The sequence below is a fragment of the Ciona intestinalis genome, chromosome 10 (assembly GCF_000224145.3).
Source record: "Ciona intestinalis chromosome 10, KH, whole genome shotgun sequence".
Lineage (NCBI taxonomy): Eukaryota > Metazoa > Chordata > Ascidiacea > Phlebobranchia > Cionidae > Ciona > Ciona intestinalis.
Genome location: NC_020175.2, coordinates 2,602,923 through 2,625,304, shown reverse-complemented (window position 1 = coordinate 2,625,304; position 22,382 = coordinate 2,602,923). Strand labels below are relative to the sequence as shown.

Here is a 22,382-nt window from a genome sequence, read left to right as displayed (position 1 = left end):
TTTTGTTTAGACTTTCAACTGGACCATAATATTATTATTAGAAGAATTTAATTGGCAATAAACATTAAATGTTAATATGTCATACATACTGGACGGTGAAATGTGAAAATCTTGTCAATGCAATGCCATATAAAAACAATTAAACAAATATATCCCTGTGGGCGTTTTTTCTTGTCAACTAGAAAATGGATGTAACAAAACACAGCGCAAAAGATTTTCCGAGCCAATTTAACGATGAAAATTTCACCCTTGTTGGAAGGGGAAGTTTTGGAGAAGTTCGAGTTTGTCGTCATGAATCATTGGGTTCTGTAGCTCTCAAGCTGTTCTACATTACTGGAGACAAGGAAAAAATAGAAAAGGCTAAAAAAGAGTAAGCAATTTTGACCATTTTTTAATAATATATAATAGTAATACCTTAATTTGTCTCTTCGATTACGGTAGCAAAGATTTAGAAGTGTTTTAAACAAAAAGACAGGATATAGCGACAAAACAACAGTTGTTAAAACCTGCTTACAGTTAAAAACATATTTATATTTAATTTTGTATTGTTTTTTTTTCAGAAAATAAAAGTGTTGTTTAAATTGTAGGTTTATCATTTTTCATGTGCATTAGGCTGGTATACAACACACCTTTTTTATATTTACTTAACTTGTCGTCAGGTTTGAAATTGAAGCAAAAGTCCTTTACCGAATGAATCACCCGCATATTGTCAAATTCCTTGGTGTGGTTTCCCTCTTCCAGATGGATGGTATTGTGATGGAATACATGACAGGTTGGTGGAATTACTTATTGGAGGTTTTGTTTTTGCATAATGACGCGATCTTGGGGTCAATTTCGGGATAAAACCAACTTCCCCCATTGTACGGGTCAGTCTCCTGCACACTTTTGCTTGTATTAGAAGACTAATTTGAAAATAATTAAACACAAATGGCTTGTTTGTCCGCTAGGTGTAGCGACCGCGCTTATTTTTATTCAACTAAATGTAAATATGTTTTTACCTGTGTAAGCGTTTTTTAACAACTGATGTTTTGCCGCTATATCCTGTCTTTTCTCTCAATATATTTTTAAATCCTTGCTACCGTAATCGAAGAAGCAAATAAAATTATTATTATGATGTAGGTGGAAACATGGAGAGCCTCATCAAATCAGACAAAGAATTACCATTACATGAGCGACTACGGCTTTTACAGGAGTTGGCATCAGCCATTAAACACATACACACACACGATAAGAAAAAAGCTTTTATACATAGTGACATTAAACCTCAAAACATACTTTTATCGGAAAACCTGGAGCTAAAGCTGGCTGATTTTGGTTCAGTGAACATCAAAGAAAGTACAGGTGTTGGTACATCAACATTGCATATTCCTCATTCCACGCAACATACATGGCCATACACTGCTCCTGAATTTCTCAGTAATCTTTCCGAGAAGAAAACTACTGCTATGGATATATACAGGTAGAAATTTTTTGAATAAATGTAACTTACTTTATCCTCGCGAGGCGGGAAACGACAGTCGATAGTCGTTATAACACGGTGTTCATACACCTCGTGCCAGCTTACGAGTCACCATGTATGTTTCTTTGTGGATGAATATTTTTAAAATTTTTTTAAACATCTTTAATAAAAAACAGATGTTTGCTGTTGTTTGAAATTCCCTTTTAGTCCAAAATACATTAAAATACTAATTTTTATCTATTTTATTGAAATTTAAATTTTTTCAAAAAGTTTAACACTATGTTTATTCTTTATTTCCTCAATACTAAACATTAAAATCAGATTTTTCTTAAAAACATAATCAAATAATTCCTAAGCCAATGTCAATTATGTTTAAAGACACTTAAATACTTACTTTACAGCTATGGGATTATAATATATGAGTTGCTGACAAGAATAGCAGCATATTCAGATGCACTCGTTCCAAAAGATGTTGCCCAATGCGCTATTGTTGCAAAATGTGAGAGACCAAATTTACAGCAAATAAATCAGGCAGAAAACGATATCAAACAAGACCAAAAACAGGATTTGCAAATTTTCAAAACTTTGCGTTCTATGATGATAAGATGTTGGGACCAAGAACCGACACTTCGTCCGAACATTACACAAGGTACATGGTATGTTTTATTGCTACTAATATATAGTAAGGTGGGAGAAAATGGGACAGCTTTTCGTGGTATTTTCTCAATCTATTTGGTAGTAAGCAAAAAACATTCAAGGTATTGTTAAACTTTTATGACTCCTATAGACCATTGCAATTGTTTAAAACCTGATCAGGATATTTAGACATTATGGGCTAAAGGTGTCCCATCTTCCCTAACCTACTATATTCAGTCAAAGACCCTGACATGGTGGTTCGTGAATGGTGGTATTGTATGTTTTAAATTTGTGTTTAATTAGGAGACTACATATGCATTAGTAGTTTTGCATGTGGTGAATGACTTTGATCTATCCTATTATAGACAGAGTTATATACTATATTTTTTTATTTCATACACCATAAACCCGCTTTCAAATTTTTCTATTTTAATTAGGAGACTGCATATGTACCTGTAGTTTTGCACATGAACGAATGACATTAACTCATTCTATTATAAACGGTTAACATATTTTTTATTACGTGCACCATATGCTCACTCACTTCAAATTTTTCTATTTTAAACGCCTAATTAAAAACCAAAATTTCAGTTTTAGAAACCCTATCTGTTCCTATGGATAAACTTGAAGAAGCTACCAGCATCCTTGGAATAAAGGACAAACAAAAATCACCTGAAAACAAAACACCAATCACAAGTGTGACTAAATCACACAAAAAACTAAATAAAACCAAACTTGCACAAAAAAGCGAACCAGCGTACCAGCAACATAAGCCAACACCCGTAAGCAAAACAGTACCGTATGTGTCAAAACCTTACGCATATCAACAAAACAATTTCTTTCCAGTTTACAAGCTCTATGGTAAGTGATTTTTTTACTGTAATTAAAAGTAATTCCGCTCATATTTTGGTTTCGCCTTTTTGTACGTATTCTTTTGGTTTGGTATGGTCATTTTTTATATATTTTTTAATGTATGTCTCATTTTTTGGGCACTTTGTGGATCAGCGGTTATAGCACTTCCAACTTTACCAAGCGATTAAATGTCAACCATAAAGAGATAACAAGCAGTCACAAAGTTACATAAACGGTAACTCCTACCTAAATGCCAAGGATATATAAAAGAATCTTTCTTGCATTTTTGTCCAAAATTTGCAAAAAAATTAAATTCTGTTTTTACGATGATTTTTTCATACACCAGTTTGTATTTTTCAGTTGTGAACAAATCCATCAACAAAAAAGTAAAATTGGTCAAAGCGGACATCACAACTTTAAAAGTGGACGCCATCGTAAGTGCCACCAATACAAGTTTAATTCCAGGTGGTGGCAACCATGTAGATGATGCTATACACAAAGTAGCAGGGGAAGGACTCTTGCAGGCATGCATTAAGCTTTCAGGTTGCCCCGTTGGAGAAGCCAAAATTACTCCAGGCTTTAATCTTCTAGCTAAGCACGTTATCCACACAGTAGGTCCAGTGGGTATGGTGCGCGATAAATTACAGAGCGCATATATCCACTGTCTTAAATTAGTTCTCGACCATGGTTTAAAGTCTATTGCATTTCCTTGCATTTCGACAGGCATGCATGCTTATCCTAGCTCCGAAGCTGCTAAGGTTGCTCTCTTTATTGTGAGAGAATGGTTATCAGAACACCATGAAAGCATAGATAGGATTATTTTCTGTGTCTACAATGACCTGGACTATGTTATATATGAAGAGCTTATGAAACAGTATTTTCCTACTAAAACTGAGAAAGGGAAGTTTTATTCATCTTAAATCGTGTGGAAGTGTCTGACACTCTAGTACAACTTTTTATAACAAAATATTACTTTGCATTTGCTTTTTATGGGGACAACTCTGTGAACTCTGTAGTGCCATTAGGCAAAATATTGTTGACTGCTGCCAACTTAGCTAATAATGCATAACATGACAAATGCAGTTAACGGGCACGAGTAACAAAATGCTACATCGCCCTTTTTTGAAATGCCGCTAAACCATATACATAGCAAGGTGGGGTAAGACGGGACGCCTTTAGCACATATTACCCCGATCCTCTTTTAAACAATTACCGACGGTTCATGCGAGTTGTGTGAATACGGTTTTATAATTCTTTGTTTTCTACCAAATGGGACGAAAAAATGGTTGAAAGGATCCCCCACCCTACTATATGTTCGTGACCAAAATATTTTAATTAATAAGTTCGTATAGCAGTTAAAGTGTTGCTGCTGTAGTTTGCCAAACAGTGTCATACGTTGTGTAGGCTACTATGTTTTTTTGTGTTGATTTTATTCCTAATTTAAACCATATTGATCCCCTAAATCAAATTTAATAGGACAAAATGAAACTGTACGAAATACTTCACTACAAAATTGCGGGAGTTGTAATATAATTCAGCAAGCATTTAAAATGATCACCTTATTATTATACTTTTTTTCCGGCATTAAAAAAATGCTGGTATTTGCACACCGAGCTTTAATATTTATCAACAGCAACCGCCATTGCATCGTACTTTGTTGGACCGTGAGAATACTGTCGAATAATATATACTGTAACATTTTTTCGTCCATCGTCAAATGTATAGCCGTAAAAGGGGATTTGAAAATACCCCTATTTTACTCAGAGTCCCATCTTACCCACGCTACTATAGTTCTATTTACATGATTATAATATAGCACTAATGTAGTTACTAGATAGCTACGATTGTTGAAATGCGTAGCATATATCCTAGGCTATACATGATATCTGACTTTGCCATTATTACAACAGTTATCAGACTTCCGACAGATCGGAACCATTTGCACCAAATTGTTTTGAGTTTAAGGTATTTTCATCACACGGAATTTGTTTTTCGAATACAACTGCCCAACCCAGACAGTATTTTACTTAAATAAGAAGAGAATCCTAGCCGTGGCTCAACTATTTACAAATTAAACAGTTATGGGTATATATACACCATCAACGCCTCAGTATTACTCATTAATGATTCTTGGTTTTGTAACAACTTTGTAACGGTAAGGAACGTAAATAAAACCGTTGATGCCATCTTTAAAGTCCGGAAGCTCTTTGCTCTCAGGATCGGGAAGAATCTCAAACCTTTTAATGATGTTAGCGAGGAAGAGGAAGACCTCAACATTTGCCAGCTTCTCACCAAGACAAGATCGAGCTCCGATTCCGAACGGGATCACTTTCTTTGAGGGAATAAACTTTCCGTGTTTATCAACGTGGCGATAAATGTTAAAATCGCTCGGATTTTCCCAAGTATTTGGATCGTGGTGTACAGCGTGAAGGTTCGGGAAAACCTGGTTGGATTTAAATATACAATAAAATGTCATGCGCCGTAGCATAGTCGGTGATATAGTGCGCCTAGGCAAGACGCTTTAACGGCAATTGCTCCAACCCAGTGGTCTCTAACGAGTTGTCCAAATTATCAGCCACACAAAAGAAAATCCCCTCAAAAATAATCACCCCCAAAGTAACATATATACTTGGTAACTCGTAATACGAAATGAATGAAACAGAACACCCGTGTTATAACGACTGTTATTTTCCGGCCACGCGAGGATAAAGTAAATTACATTCATTCACTTCATACTGTTTTAGATCAAAACCAACAACCTTTGTTCCTTTTGGAATGACGTAACCTCCAATCTCTACGTCATGACTGGCTCTATGTTGAATTGACAGGGGCAGGAGTGTTTTGAATCGAAATATTTCCTGAACAAACGCACGGAATAGTGGAAGCTTGTCTCTGTGGTCGATGCTGGGAACGACTTGTTCACCTTCAACGAAAATTTCAAGTTGGAAAATCAACATCCAGGAAAATTGTATGGCAAGTGTGCAAACAAACAGTTTGACCGGATAAAAGTGCTACCATCTGCTATCCGTGGCACAGAAAGGGTTAAACAGTAGGCCTACATATTATAAACACAAATATATGTAATCATCTTTTAGTAGTGGCAAGAAGAAGATTTACTTTTTAACTTTCCATTTTTTGCAAGTCAAATTCTATTTGCTAGGTTCAGGACTATAGACATCTGTTTATGACAAAGCGCGCAATAAGAAAGCAATTTTATAGAAAATATACTGTCTAACTTAAGTTAACTGAATTAATTTAAGAATTGGGACATGGAAGTCTGGTGATAATAGTTACCCTACCAATATTATCGATTAGTTCTTGGTGAATTTCCTCTTGTATATTGGGATAATGTATTAACGCCAATAGCGACCAGAGTATTGCGTTAGTGCTTGTCTCTGTACCAGCGATGAAAAAGTCCACCAAGCAATGTCGTAGCTCCGTCTCCTTGAAATACAATTTACCGTATAGCATTTTGTTCGATAAGTTTATTGTTTTCATATAATATAGTAGGGTGAGGGACACCTTTAGAACATAATATCACACACTAAGTAACATACTTGGTAACCCGTAAGCTGGCACAGAAGTGTGTGAAACATAACACCCGTGTTATAACGACTGTCGTTTTCCGGCCACGCGAGGATAAAGTAAAAAGTTACATACAAATATACATCTAAATATCCTGATCTTGATTTAAACAATTACGAATCGTGAGGATACGGTTTTATAAATCTTTTAATATTCTTTGTTTACTACGAAATGGGAGGAGAAAATCAAACGAAATTTGTCCCGCCTTTCCCTTCCCTATATTCATTTTTACAACACTAACATACATGAAACCATGAATCTTGAGCGGAATGTTTCTTCATTTCAACGAGGAAAGCATCGATGTAGTCTGCGGGTTCATTCTCGTCAAGGTGCTTCTTATGTTTTTCAATCTCTTTCCCACAAAAATCTTCAACACCAACATATTGTAGGGTGAGGGAAAATGAGATACATTTTCATTATATTTTCTCGTCCCATTTGGTAGTAAAGAATTAACGCATCTAAAGAATTATAAAACCGTATCCTTATGACTTCCACAGACCGTTGCTAGTTGTTTTTGATATTAGGTACAATAAGATTTTATCCCACAGGACAACTTACCCCTAAGGACTTTAGGCTATATTCATTTTTTTACCCTTAATCTAACACACGACCAGCGCAACCAACCTTCCAAACCAGCTTGAACGAGTACAAACTTCTCCATGGCTCGTTTAAAAGGTTGTATATGTCTCAATGCCGGATAGAAGAAAAGAAAGCTTAAATATTCAGAGTTCTCTGGGTCACCGTAGCTACAAAGATGTCATAAACAAAGTTACACACAGTATAGTAATATAGCGATGAGAAAAAGATAACGTTTAACGCTATTAAATAACAGCCACGGCATGTCCATAGTAGAGTTTCTGTTTTGTTTAGTAAGGTGGGGGGAGATGGGGCACCTTTTCATTCTATTTTCTCGTTTTGAACATTCAAAGATTTACAAAACCGTATCGCGACTCTGATAGTTCGTTAATAATTATTCAAAGCACGATCAGGATATCTGGGTATTATGTGGTTAAGGTGTCCCATTTTCCCCCACCCTTATACTATATAACCGGTAGGATAGTATTGTGTTTCAGTCATTTTTCAGAAATCGTGTCATGGGATTTCTTATTCAGTTAAACAGTCTCAGTGAGACTTATCTTTGAATTTCCGCCTATTTACAAACATATATATGTAGTGAATTCCTTCTCTCTTATTATTGTTACACGCCGCTTTAAGTGCGCCGCTCCTAGTTCACATTCCTACGTTTCTCCCGCTTTTCCTAATTTGCCACGTTACTCACTTTGCATATGTTACTTGCCAGTTGTACTGCAGTTAAGTTAGCGTACGCGTTTAAGTTGACTTTAACTACTTTAACTCTTTGTTTCTTTTAGGTTGCTATGAATCGTTTTAAAGTTTGTTTAAAATTTAATAAACCGCTAATGAATCGTTTCAATTTGGCTTACCAGTCGAAACTGCAACGTACTGCATATTCATATTCTTGGTCGTCTGCTTCGTAAGTTTTTCCGAAGACGACGCTGCAGATCACATTGGCTACGGTGCTTCCGATCGCCATCTACGTCATAAAGTTAATTTAACTGCGATTCAGGTCGTGTAAATGTATTTTCTTCGCAAACAAAATCGGCGACAGAATTTCGTTTTCAAGATAGGATTAGTTATTGGGTTAAAGCAGAACATTAAACCTTAAGATCGGTTGGTTTTTCATTCAAATCTTCTAACGTTCTGACGAGATCTTGGGCAATTTCAGAAACTCGAGTTTCCATTGTTCGGCGTCCTATACCAAGTCTGGAAACATAAACAAATCAAGCAACGTAATTTAAATACTAAGGGGGTAAGATGGGACACCTTTTATTATTTTTCTCGTTTCGTTTGTTCGTAAAAAAACATTATAAAATCATATTCTTACAACTCCCATGTACCGTTGTTAATTGTTTAAAACACGTTCAAAATATTTGTATATTATGTGCTAAAGGTGTCCCGTCTTACCCCTACCCTACTTATATATGAAGTTAATCAATGAATAACTAACTTTATCCTCGCGTGGCCCGAAAACGACGATCATTCTATAACACGGGTGTTCTGTTTCATACACCTCGTGCTCGCTTAAGAGTTACCACGTATTTTTATACTTTGTTGGTAAGTATTCATTTTTTTTAATTTTTTTTTTTTCTGTATAGCTGATAATTTGGACAACCATTTTAGTGACCAATTGGACAATAATCCGCAACTTACCCACGTAAGGCGGACAAACTAAAGCTTCTCACTTCCATGCAATTTTGATGATCATCAGCAAATGCAATTCCATAGCCTTTTGTGACTTGTGCAGCCACATAAACGAATGGTCTTGAGTTGAAATATTGAAGGTTTTTCACCAAAGCCTGGGGAAAAGCACCATTTATTTTGTCCCCAAAAACTTTGTTAGAAAGAAAACAAAGTTTTCACGAACAGAATATTTGAATTAAAAACACGAACAGAATATTTGAATATTATATGTGCTAAATGTGTCCCGTCTTTCCCAATCCTACTATGCCATAAGAAAACGTTACGCATTAAATTGTAACAAATGCCTTTAAACCCTTTTTGGATTCGGATTGGAATTGGTTCAGCTTAGTAAGGATTCTCGTTTATAAAACTTTGGTCCCTCTTTAATATGATACAGCAAACTAATAGCAAACCACGTATATGAGAAGTCAACCATAAAAAGCCAGCGTTTTACATATTACGCCATAAACAGTGGAAAGCGTTGTGTATTGGCAATAAACACAACCGACCACACTTAAAATCACAACGCCAGCGGCATCCACCGTTAAATGGATTGGTAACTCAATAAAGTTTCGTTGTTGCGCATTTGAATTTCATGTTTGCCAAGTACATAAAATCGAATCAATAAACTCGGTGAACTCGCGATATCAAAGTTGCAAATATAAAAACGGTAAAAGGACATGAACGACATACCATACAATTATACATGATACTGTAGTTACAAAGGATAGTTATTTGTTCAATATTACAAGCTATGTATGGGTTGTCTTTACGCACCTAAGCTTCTATTATAAGTTTAACTTGTTAAAAATTAAACATAAATGGCTTGTTTGTTTGCTATTGGTGTAGCACAAAGCTTATTTTCTTTTGTTGCTATATCCTGTCTTTTCGTTAAAAAACATTTCTAAATCTTTGCTCACGTAATCGAAGGGACAAATAACGTTATTATTATGTACCTCATGAACCGATTCGTAATCATTTAACACGACAGCTTCATCTTGCCCGAACCTAGCCGACATAACTGGACCATACGTATCACGTGACCAAATCGCCAACTTTTCTTGGGCGTACTTTCCAAAAAAAGGTGTTGCCCCCAGAACGGGTATTCCCCTAACCCCGGGTGGGTACCGTGGGTGGGGAAACTTCCACCAGTAATAATACACGAACATAAGAAGAGTGAAGACCCCGATGAAAGCGGATATGACGTGACTGGAGGTCAACAACGACCACGAGAAATAGTATCCAACGTTTTCAAACATATTTGCTGCTTAAACTTTTATTAAAAAACTTCCAACCGTGGCGTTCTCGGCATTAGCAAAGTTTGTGCACGCTTGGATGACTTTGACATTGCGTCATAATCACTCAGGTGTGATTATTGAGCACGTAAGTGGTAATAAAGATACCATTTTCGTTGTTCTTGCTGTTTTTGATTATTTTTGTCAAATGGTTAATGTTCATTGACAGTATACCGCTGACCCGTTGTCATATCATAGATCAAATAATCCAAAGTTCTGTAATAAATATAAACTTACTGATATATAATACCTTTATTAATTGACAAAACCTTAAAGAAAGTGTTATAAAACGCACGGTTGGGTAAAGTGGAACAAAAATTGTTTTAATTTTGACTAATAAATAATATTATTAGGAATAGGCATAAAAACACATGAAAGAATTTGCATCTTTTAATTGTCATGCTATTTTCTCGTCCCATTCGGTAGTAAACAAAGAACATTCAAAAAATTACAAAACCGTATCCTCACTACCCCCATAGACCGCTATTAATTGTTTAAAACACGATCAGGATATTTGGACATTGTGCCATATAGGTGTCCCGTATACCCTTCTACCGAGCAGTACTATATATATATGTATATGTATATTTGACGCGACCCTGACGCGTCCCGAAGTACGGTTTCATTATTCCTTGTAGTTTGATATCTTTGTGGTTTGGTATAACTGCTATTTAAGATTTTCTTGCTAGCTTTGCTACGTCAAACAGCTAATTAAACCGTTCTGCTTCGGCAAGCGTGAACCTCCCGCTTATAGTGGAGATCAATTGTACAAACCTTTGTCATCTGTCTATGATGGTTCCGTTATACAATTTATTCTTTACAGTTTGAATGTATTTACTATTTACTTTTCAATTTAAACGGGTATGTATTTTAAATTTTATCACAATTCTAAATTTCATCACAATTTTTTTAATTATCTGGATAAGCTTAATTCTGTAATAAACTTAAATGTATACTTGTATGGTCTTGCAAAAACACAGATTGTTAGGCATATAGCCATAATTTGTCGCAATAAGTGTCCTCCCCAACATATGCTTCCAACGCCGTATTATTAGTGTGACAATGCTTTTACAACGTTTAGTTACAACCAATTTATTTTGAATTGCACAAAACTTGTTTTTTTTAAACTATAGCCTGTATCACTTTAAGTGAATTTTAATGCAGTATTAATTTCATAACTTGTGTATTAATTTTATTGCAACGTCGCGCAATTCGTATAAACCCGGGGCATATATGATATTCATGACACGTCGTTCTGTTACGTAACGAATAAAATCCAATTTCCTGAACAGGCGTATCCATATAGCACTTAAATCCAGTATTTGGGTTAAATCCACATAGCAAAATTCTTGGATATTTTATACATGCCTTGCGTGAATATATGGTCATTTATGTAAGTATTTTCTATATATAGGCCTTAGGGGTAATGGGATAAATCTGGCCTATAGTTCCTGCTGGGTCATTGGCAAGGACCTCACCCACAAGAATATAATTGGCTTGGGGTACGCTTTTCAATGCAAATACCATTCACAATAACACACTCGAAAAAAAATTAAGCGCTGTTTTATTTCACGACAAGTTGCAAGACGACGAAAACAAAGTTTAATAAAAACATAATTTCATTCTATTTGTTTGTGTTGCAGAAAAATACATTCTTTGTAAGGAGATGTAATAACAAGTCTTGTCGTAACTTCTTTACGCTTCAGATCTTCTGTGACATTTAATACTGCTTTTGAACCTAGAAATATAATTAGGAAGATAAAAAGAAATCATTTTTGGGAATCAACAAAGTGCAAATATAGTATGGTGGGGGGAGATAGCACACCATTTCCTTAGTCTAATTTGGTAGTAAACAAAGAACATTTAAAAAAATATAAAATCCTCACAACTTCCATAGACCATTGTTAATTGTTTGAAACACGATCAGGGTATTTGGATATTCAGTGCTAATAAAGGTGTCCCGTCTACCCTCACCCTACTATATAAGAACACAAAAAACATTGAGACCACTTACGCTTTTGATTCTTGGAATGTGTTTGGTAGTTGCTGTCCTTTAGTTTCAGGCAGTAGCAATACAATAGCTGAAGACGTGATAGCCGTGGCCACCATTACTATATAAGGTATTGATGGGTCAGTAGTTTCACCTGTGGGAATTTAAATGTGCTTTAAGTTACATCAAAACATAGTCTAAAGAAGGCATAATCTAGCTTTTGCAACTTGGTGAAAACTGTTCGCGACTGGTTGAGGTAATGCAGTACGGCGGCGTGGCAGAGTGGTTAGCGCGCCTGCGTATAACAGAGAGGTACTAGGTTTAAAGCTCGTCGCTGCTATCACTGTGGGCCTGTGTCCTTGGGCAAGACATTTAGCGCAAATTGCTTCAACCCGTTGGTCACCAAATTATCACACAGACATAAAAAATAAAAATATTCCTACAAAAAATAATCACTCATAAAGTAACATACACGGTAATTCGTAAACTGGCACGAGGTGTATGAAACAGAACACCCGTGTTATAACCACTGTCGTTTTCCGGTCACGAGAGGATAAATAAGTTACATTTATTTATTCATTCATTCAACCATTAATCAGATGTACTGCATACAAGCGTGGGTTCGAATCTCGTTCTCGTCGGCTCGGAATTAGTTCATCGGTAAAGCGCAAGCTTCATATGTTTTCGGCCCCGGGTTTGATCCCGGGATATATTCATTTTCAAAACTTACCAATATAAAGAATGTAGGGTACAAGTAACGCCACCATTCTCGATACAAAGGAACTAGCACCGTATGCCTGGTTACGCAAGAGTGTAGGAAACAAGTCGCCGGTGCATGTGAAGACTAATGTGTAGCCACCAGCAACAAATAATTTGCCCAGGACCGCTGTTGCAACTGAGAGCTCATCGTGTACTGCGAATACTATGTTATAGAGTTAAACATATAGTATAGGGTGGGGGAAGACACCTTTAGCGCATATTGTCCAAATATACGGATCGCTTTTTTAAACAATTAACAACGGTTTATGGGAGTTGTTGGCATACGGTTTTATAATTCCTTTTAATCTTTTTTGTTTACTACCTAATGGGATAAGAAAATAGAAAGAAACGGTGTCCTAAATTCCCCCACCCTAATATACAAAATAACAGGGTATCTGTGGCAAAAATCGATAGTCCCCGAGAAAAACATATCAAAGAACCTCATCCATTTAAAATAGCTAGACAGAAGACAACTAATAAATATATGGTTACGTTACTCAATATATAGTGGAGTTGGGGAAGATGGGATTCCTGTTCATTCTATTTTCTCGTCAAATTTGGTAGTAAACAAAAAACATTCAAAAAATTATAAAACCACGTAGTACTATAGTATACCAGTTATAATAGCAAACACTTACCGTTTTGAAGTAGAGGCGTTACTATCAGGAGCAAACCAGCAATAGACATTTGAACGGCGAAAGCGATCCGACTGCCAAGCTTTCGAATCAGGAACAAACACAAAAGACTTGCCGGTGGCTCGACAAGCGCAGCAAAAAAGAAGTTTAGGTACCTGGTGATACAGAATGTTGTATTTTACTAAGTATAGTTGGGGGGGGGACGGGACACCTTTTCAGACTCTTTTCTCGTCCTATTTGGTAGTAAACAACGAACATTTTAAGAAATATAAAACCGTATTCTTACGACTCCCATTGACCGTTGTTAATTGTTTAAAAGGCAATCAGGAAATTTGGATATTGTGTGCTAAAGGTGTCCAAACTTACCCCACCCTATTATATAGGACTAGCTGATGTGTATACACCTTACCTGTTCCCATTTAGTTGATTTGTGTTAAGAGAAAGCCCAAAATAACAAAGATTCACTGACGACCTGAATGATGGTAAGAAGATTAAAAATTGGCAGATAATTTAAGAGCAATTTATCGCCAAATACCACAAAAATTTTATAACGTTTTAGTTCTGAAAATTCCGTTTTTAATTCGATACTTGTCCCAATAGAACACCAATTTACTGGGTTGGAGCAATTGCCGTTAAGTGTATTGCCCAAAGACACATACGCCCACAATGATAACAACAATGGGGTTTAAACCTATAACCTCTGAGTTATAAACAGGTGTGTTAACCGCACTCCGTCACGGCGCTGAAAAAATGCCATGACAAAGGAGTTTTTCTTAGCTTAGTCGAATCGGTATGAAATGCCATGTTTACTCTTACCAGCAAATGCAGTATATTAAAATCCTATAACGCAGGTATGGATACCGCACTAAATGAATGTATGAGTATCTTCTTGCACTCAGCTTGTCTGAGTTGTTCGGTTTTGACACAACCAGACGTTCCTCGCCATCTTGTCGGTTCGTATCGGTTGCATTAGCATCGGACATTGGCTTTAATTCGTGCTCCTGTGTGATAGAAATACAAACGTAAGAATTATTTAAAGTTGTACAGTAGGGTGGGAGAATATGGGACACCTTTTCATTCTATTTTTCGTTCCATTTGGTAGTAAACAAAGAACGTTCGAAAATTATAAAACCGTATCGTCACGACTTCCATAAACTGTTGTTTATTGTTTAAAATCTGATCAGGAAATTTGAAGGTTAAGTGCTAAAGGTGTCCCATCTTCTCCCACAGTACTATACAACAAATATTCTGTTATTTCTGTTACCGGAGATAATGAATTTAAAAGCTCATCTGGTATAAAAAACGTTATTTTTCCGACGTTTCGCACGCCTTCCGATAAGACAAATATCAACCAATTCCTGCCAGATGGCAGGCAAAGCGTGAGGAATACACTACGTTATAACATGCCAAGATACGTTAAAACATTATTTACTCTGTATTACTCCAAACCCAGGAACTAACACCCTGCCACACTTTACATTTCTGGAACTGATTAATTAGATTCCCGGTGTTAAAACGATTGCGGTTACCGCCTTGCGAGTAAAAATACACATATTCGTTTATTTCATTTATAAAAAATTGTCTTTATAATAACTTAGTTAGAAATCGTTTACCTATGCTTTTTATTATTTATTTTAACAAATGTCAGCCCTAACCAAGTACTAAGGTATTGTCACAACCTATACTTGTATAAGTTGAAACTTAAAAATCTTAACAAACAGCTTGCTTTACTGTATTTACACTCCTTATCATATTTCAAATTCCTAATGTAATTATTGTTAAGCCATCGCACGTGTGGGCCGACCTTATACTTAAGCCAGTGATTGCTTCTCGCTTTAACTTGGGTTACTTTTAGGCAGTTTACTTCACGGTCGAGGTGCTATGTGACAGTTTTTACAGTCAGTAATTTTTATTGATGGATATATTATATGCGTTTTTGGAGTGTGTGTGTTGAACCGTGAAGTCATGTCACCAAAAAAAGCATTTTAGTTTTATAGCACTATGGGGTAAGATAGGACACCTTAAGAACATGATATCCAAATATCCTGATCGTGTTTTAAACAATTAACAATGGTATATTGGAGTCCTGGAAATATGGTTTTATAATTCTTTGAATGTTTTTTTACTACCAAATAGGACGAGAAAATAGAATACAAAGGTGTCCCATATCTCCCCCACCCTACTATATGTCATAAACGTTCAGTCCAAAACATAACCTATGAATTTGACTTACTTGTGTATTATAGTCAAATTCTTTAAATAAATGCTTTGTGGTGTCGACAGGCATCTGGTTAACCGTAGCAATGCGACGAGCGAGTTTCCTGGCACGTTTTAGACGGTTGTTTTGCAGCAACCAGCCCAAAGACTCGGGAACAAATCTATAAATAACGTGTTTCTTGTGAATACATATATAAATTAAATAAAAATATTTTGTCAATTTACAGAACGGCGAAAAGAAATGTTCCCTATTATAGGTGTCCGTTTTTTTAGGCAGGTGCGTGTGTTTATACAACATCACACATATAGTAGGGTGGGGGAAGATGTGACAACTTTTCATTCTATATTCTCCTCCGATTTGGTATAGTAAACAAAAAGCATTTTATAACCCTATCCTCACGACTCCCAAAGACCGTTGGTAATTGTTTAAATCACGATCAGGAGATTTGGATATTATGTGCTAAAGGTGTCCCGTTTTACCCCACCCTACTATATATGAATTCAACGTCGTGTATTTCTATTAAACTAAAAAGTGAAGATACTGTGAACTGAACCCGAGGCGTAACACAGATGCAAACCCTGTAATTTAAGACTTAGCACTGAGCCTAAAGAGGCATTCAATTCTATGTGGGTGAGGTCCCGCAGCGTGGCACGCCATGCGGGTCTTATGATTTAGACCAGGATTGGCCTACTATTAAATAAGCACACAAACAAAAAATAAAATTTGAAAACGGAAAAACCGTATTAATAACTTTTTTTTATTATTTTTTTATTGCATATAAAGTTTACAACACGATAGTGATAATAATCGTATTGATAACTTACAATGTAGCGGGTAGCAACAAGAGCCCAATACCGCCACAAATAGCCATCGTCCACCGCCAGTCTTTGGCGAGGTATGCAATTAGTGGTAGCGTGGCGTATCCCAACGAAAAGACTATGGTATGAACAACTGATGTTGCGTCTCTCCATTTGCTTGGGAGCATCTCGGTAACTAGTAATAATAACTTTATTTGTCTCTTCGATTACGGTAGCGATGATTTTGAAATATTTAAACGAAAAAAATAGGATATAGCGTAAAAAAAACAGTTGTTAAAACACGCTTACGAAGCAGTTAAAACACATTTACATTTATTTGGAAGAAAATATAGGCGTAGTCGCTACACCTAGCAGACGAACAAGTCGTTTATGTTTAATTATTATCAAGTTAAACTTCTAATAGAACAAATCTTCAAGGGATAGATTAAGATTTTAAATCTTTAAAAATGGCAACCTTTAGCTTAAGCAACAAAATATACTTTTGTGGTAACGAGCGGCAGCAGTTTTTAGAATTTAGATTTAGACAATATGGTATTTGTGAGAACATATAGTAGAGTGGGGGCAGACAGGACACCTTTAACACATAATATCCAAATATTCTGATCGTGTTTTAAACAATTAACAACGGTTTATGGGAGTTGTGAGGATATGGTTTTATAATTTCTTAAATGTTCTTTGTTTACTACCAAATGTGACGGAAAATATAGAATAAAAAGGTGTCTGTCTTCCTCCACCCTACTATATAGGTAATTATACATTATTAAACACGATGTGCTTTCATGTTAATTTTGTATTTTGTAAATACTTTAAGTTTCAATAAATGCTTAAAGTGACAGGCCATAGTCGCCTCCTTACCTAACACTATGACGGCGAAACCTCGTACGATAATTGCCCAGCCATCTAAGAATAGCAGCACGTGAATGCCATACATTAGAGGGTTAAACGCTAATGCAGAAATGGCGATCACAGCAAGGGCGTAGTTAGATAAGAATGCGGCTCGCCGGCCGTACCTGCAAGAAATAGGCATTTTATACAAAAAAATAATATGCGATGCAACAAATATTTATCTTATAGTAGGTTAGGGAAAGATGGGACACCTTTTTATTCCATCTCTTGTACCATTTGGTAGTTAACAAAAAAAACTCAAAGAAATATAATACGGTATCCTCACGACTCCCATAGACCGTTGTTAATTTTTTATAATACGAGCAGGATATTCGGATATTATGGGCTATAAGTGTCCTATCTTACCTTACAGTACTATACAAAAAAATGAATATGCGTTAGCGCATACATGCATGTTTCTTCAACGTCATCATTGATTGAGTAAAGCTTAGCGCATTAACCCCATAACGATTCAGAACAGACATATTCGCCATTACTATATTGGTCGAAGTAAAGACCATCTGTCGTAAAATAGATCAACCTAGGATTCTATATTAATCGATGATCGCTGCTGTTACGTTAATATGAATGCATGCGCTGATAATCCTATGCAGCCACAGTTGACAGGGGTTCATTATTTCATGCAACATTTACAAATGGAATTAAAATGCATAACCAAAAGGTCCGAGTATATTTACATTTCCTGTTCATTAGGATTATCGCCAGCCAGCAGTCAAACACACATGTTTTATTAAATGTATGTCACACATATATCCTGGAGTGGCGGAGCAACATTGGTTTAGTAGCCATTATCTTGTCTTTCCTAAATACGTCAAACTGAAGCGGTTTCAAAATGGGTATTCTTTCAACTTTAAGCGTATGCGACGTCGATATATTATTATCGTAAAACATAAATAATATGTGCGTGAAATATATGCAACAATTAATTACGTAAATGATTGTTTAACTTTGGCGGTGGTCGAAACAAAAACAAACACTGCTATTGTTCAATTACCAAAAATCAGCATCATGTTGACAACAATACAATTGAAGTTACACGCCAAACCGTTTAGTTTCGCATGCAAAGTAATCGGCGTAAACCATATGCATTATAGATGGCAAATTTGACTATACCTGTCGGACAGTAAACTTCCAACTAACGACCCAACCATCATACCCGCCATCTGCAGTGTCATTGCAAGCGTTTTATACCATGTTCGGTCGCATACCCAGTTGTACTAAAAAAATAAATAAAAGTATATGGTAATCGCTATGGATAGCAATATGTTTGAATATTATGTGTGCATTTATTATCTGCTGATGTGTTCACTTTAATTTTAGAACCAAACGACCTGTCCTTTACTCGGTAACGAAGTTCAAAAGGTCATATAATATAGGTCATTTTATTGCTGAGTAATTTACTGAGTAACAAATGAATAGCCAGTATGTCAATACGCATGTAAATAATTAGGTGTAAGGAAACTGGTGTTAAACACCGCATGAATCATCCATATCATCTTTATACTGCAATAACCCGTTCGAGGAAAATTGTATAATACTGTGGGGGAAGATGGGACACTTTTAGCAAATAATATGCAAATATCTTGATCAAGCTTTAAACAATAACTAACGGTATATGTGAGTCGTTAGGATACGGTTTTAGAATTCTTTGAATGATTTTTGTTTACTACCAAATGAGACGAGAAAATAGAATAAAACGATGTCCCATATTTCCCCACTCTACTATATATAACCTAATTTGCAGCCTTCAATTTTATGTTTCGTCGCAATCTATAAAAAGAAACGCGAGAATGGTGACTCATATATGGCGGTGTGTTACAACACACTAAAAGTAACAAATGCATGTCAACGTACTAATGAAAACTATCACCTGGCCAATCAGTGATGTTAGTCATTTCCGAGGGCCATGCAGTGTTAAAGGAGGTATTCAGTGTAAAACGGGCTATACGGTGTAAAACGGGCTATGCGGTGTAAAAGGGCTATACGGTGTAAAATGGGCTCTATATGGTGTAAAATGGGCTAGACAGTGTAAAATGGGGTATATTATGGGCATCTTGGGGTTAAATCCCAGGTTACGTGGCCTGCCTAAAACCTCGCCGTGCAAGCAAGTTATAAAATGAACGCACAGTTTAGATTTTTGACACCAAGCGTTTATACCTCAGTAGATGCCGACGTAACACCGGGTTCAAGTTCGTAAATCCATCCGTGGTCGCATGGTGACGTCACTACAATATCCGTAGTAGAGTTGTAGTCGCCTGTTTAAAAGATAACGGTCATTATGTAAAACGAAGTATAGTAAGGTGGGGAAACATGGGACACTTTTTCATTCTATTTTCTCGTCACATTCAGCAGTAAACAAGAACCATTCAAAGAATATGAAACTATATCCCTAATTACGACTCCCATTGCCGTTGTTAATTGTTTAAAACACGATCAGGATATTTGGGCACTATGTTCTAAAAGTGTTCCATCTTACCCCACAGTACCATATATAATGTAATGGTCATTTCAATACATGGCTTAAATATTTTCTAATCGTTCTCACTCGCTGTGACGTCACTGGTGTTGACGTAACGCAGACATTGTTCCCACCACTGCGTGTCGTCATTCCAAGGGATGTAATCACGTAAAAGGTCATTTTTGGAATTTTCTAGAAATAATCTAAATTACGAAAGCAGCGGTTTAAAATTTGTCAACACGTTTAACTTTTACAAGTTCTAGAAATAAACTGCTTACGTTGTGTTCGTTCCACTTCCGTTTTGCGAAGCCGTCATAACATCATCAACTCCGGGAACAAAGCACCGATGACGTGGAGTGTAAGTGATAAACACCGTGACTAAGATATGTAAACCATGGGGGTAGGCGCTGAGAATGAGTAGGGCGACAAGCCGCTTCTGAAAACTGCCAAAACCAGTGCCAATTTTCAATAGATCAGAGTCACCCATGTTTCAAACAAAGGTGGAAACCGTCTGCCGGTTAAATCTATTCGCGCACCTATGTAAAAAGTATTTCAATATCTCTTGGTAATAAATTACCTAACCACTGCCCTGCCACCTTTTTTTAATAAAAACACTTGGCAAACAGTTTTAAAACATTTCTATGTGTTGTTGTCAAAAATGGCCTTATTTCGTTAACTCTTGTAGGAGCTTACAGCTATTAACTAAGGCGTCAGCCAACCGACGAAGGTATTAGTTTAGACTTTAGAATCGGGCCACATGCGTGCTGTGGTCAATCTATAAATAAACCCGCTTAAGCGCGCTATCTGAATAGGTTTGAACTACTGAACAATTAACCTGGCAAACATCGTGCAACAAATACAACATTGAATCAGCGGTTTAATGCATTCTTAAGCTGGCAAACAATGATAAATATCCTCGCTTTCTCAAAACTTTACTATGCGGCGTAATCTGAAGTCCTATAATAACTCGTCTCCTGAGACCTTTAATTAGGTTTAGCGATATCTGCACTTCGTTCATGCTAGCTACACTTACTCAGAAATAGGCTTTGCCTCTGGGCTTAACGAAAACCTATAAGTTTTTCTATTGCTTCCGGGTGATCTGAGCTACGGTTAACATAAAGCGCAATAAACAAACCATGTAGTACCACCACTTAAGGAAACTTGTTTGTGTTTATAGCAGGAAGCAATGACTCCTTTCCTGCTACTAAATTGGCGACACAATAATACACAATGACAAGTTCCTGAAACGAAAACATATACAGGTCAATATTTTAACAAATGCGACTGGCAGAAAGTTAAATGGCAATGCTGTCTGCGGCTGACAGGTCACCGCCTCTGCTGGTGATCCGTGTTATGATTCACACTTCATTCGTTCAGCTCAACAACAAATGCACTACTACTGGCATACCAGTTGTATCACAACATCAACTGCTCAGTGCAAAGTTAGTAGGTTCATCACTGTTACGTACAAGCAATGCTTTAAACAAACTTACATATATAAGTAAAAACAGAATACTACATTGTGTACATGCTCACCAAACGAATTTAAGTATAGTAGGGTGGGGAAACATTGGACACATTTTCATTCTATCTCTATCGCCTAATTCGGAAGCTAACAAAGATCATTAAAAGAATTATAAAACCGTATCTTCACGATTTCCATAAATCATTGTTAACTGCTTTAAACACGATGATTTTAGGATATTACTTGCTAAAAGTGTCCCATCTCCCCCACCCTGCTGTACATTTAACTATTTCGAATACGTATATTTTTGAAGCTCTTTTACAGTTTGAAACTATGCTGCAAAAGTTGGTTCAACATCGACCATCAATTTTACAAAACCATTTTAACGGCAAACAATCTTTCAACAGTGGCCTATAGTAGGCTGCGGGGAGCTGGGTAACCTTTAGCACAGAATATCAAACATCCTGATCGTGTTTTAAACAATTAACAACGGTCTATGGGAGTTGCGGGGATACGGTTTTATAATTAATATAATTTTATGATTTTTCTTTTTTTACTAACAAACGTGATAAGAAAATAGAATGATAAGGTGTCCAATCTTCCCCCACCCTAATATATATATATATATATATTCACTTTTCTAATTGTTCGTCTTAAACACTCTAGAATCAAATGTATGTCCATAGCGGGCGACGTGTAAAAGCGGTAGACTTACATTTAATTCACCCCAAACTACTGTAGTCATTAAATTGAATAATATTGTAGACCTGTTTACAGTATACAAAATATGCTGCGTACCAACCGTTGTGTTTATGTTTTATTTGAAAACCTTGTGGCAATTTCCTGTGCTCTTTAGACACGCATGATGTGTCGATTAATCATAAACACAGTAACGCCCAATGAATCTGTTTAATATTCGATCCTTATGCAATAAGTAAATTTTCAATAAACTGTATTAATATCTGTGCTCGAAATAGAGTCGACTGCTACAACGCCAACCACGTACACTGTGTGTTGGTGGTACATTCGTTATTCACGGATGAATCC

The 22,382-nt window shown here is 36.3% G+C and overlaps 3 protein-coding genes across 4 annotated transcripts; 1 reads left to right on the top strand and 2 right to left on the bottom strand.

Annotated features, from left to right (window-relative positions):
* Window positions 1-10: 10 nt before the first annotated feature.
* LOC100186957 (receptor-interacting serine/threonine-protein kinase 1-like) lies at window positions 11-4,896 on the top strand. Its single transcript, XM_002123631.5, has 6 exons — window positions 11-370; window positions 660-772; window positions 1,120-1,459; window positions 1,861-2,108; window positions 2,687-2,956; window positions 3,308-4,896. Exons 1-6 carry the CDS (start codon window positions 186-188, stop codon window positions 3,865-3,867), a joined length of 1,716 nt encoding a protein of 571 aa, XP_002123667.1. The 5' UTR covers window positions 11-185; the 3' UTR covers window positions 3,868-4,896.
* Window positions 4,526-10,102, bottom strand: LOC100184564 (cytochrome P450 2A13-like). The gene is made up of 9 exons (XM_018813597.2): window positions 9,748-10,102; window positions 8,762-8,907; window positions 8,212-8,314; window positions 7,975-8,084; window positions 7,157-7,278; window positions 6,778-6,899; window positions 6,247-6,391; window positions 5,707-5,870; window positions 4,526-5,390 (listed from the first exon to the last, which is right to left on the bottom strand). Exons 1-9 carry the CDS (start codon window positions 10,048-10,050, stop codon window positions 5,061-5,063), a joined length of 1,545 nt encoding a protein of 514 aa, XP_018669142.1. The 5' UTR covers window positions 10,051-10,102; the 3' UTR covers window positions 4,526-5,060.
* Window positions 10,103-11,630: 1,528 nt separating this feature from the next.
* On the bottom strand, window positions 11,631-21,813 carry LOC101243425 (solute carrier family 22 member 21-like). Of its 2 annotated transcripts, none has more exons than XM_026836380.1 (13): window positions 20,149-21,813; window positions 19,958-20,073; window positions 19,570-19,667; window positions 18,526-18,629; window positions 17,362-17,516; window positions 16,513-16,681; window positions 15,704-15,848; window positions 14,287-14,471; window positions 13,880-13,942; window positions 13,474-13,625; window positions 12,807-12,998; window positions 12,101-12,230; window positions 11,631-11,824 (listed from the first exon to the last, which is right to left on the bottom strand). In XM_026836380.1, exons 1-13 carry the CDS (start codon window positions 20,355-20,357, stop codon window positions 11,782-11,784), a joined length of 1,761 nt encoding a protein of 586 aa, XP_026692181.1. In that variant the 5' UTR covers window positions 20,358-21,813; the 3' UTR covers window positions 11,631-11,781. The 2 variants fall into 2 exon arrangements, with proteins under 2 accessions (XP_026692181.1, XP_018669261.1); XM_018813716.2 differs by having other exon boundaries at window positions 12,807-12,989; window positions 20,149-21,807.
* Window positions 21,814-22,382: the final 569 nt, after the last annotated feature.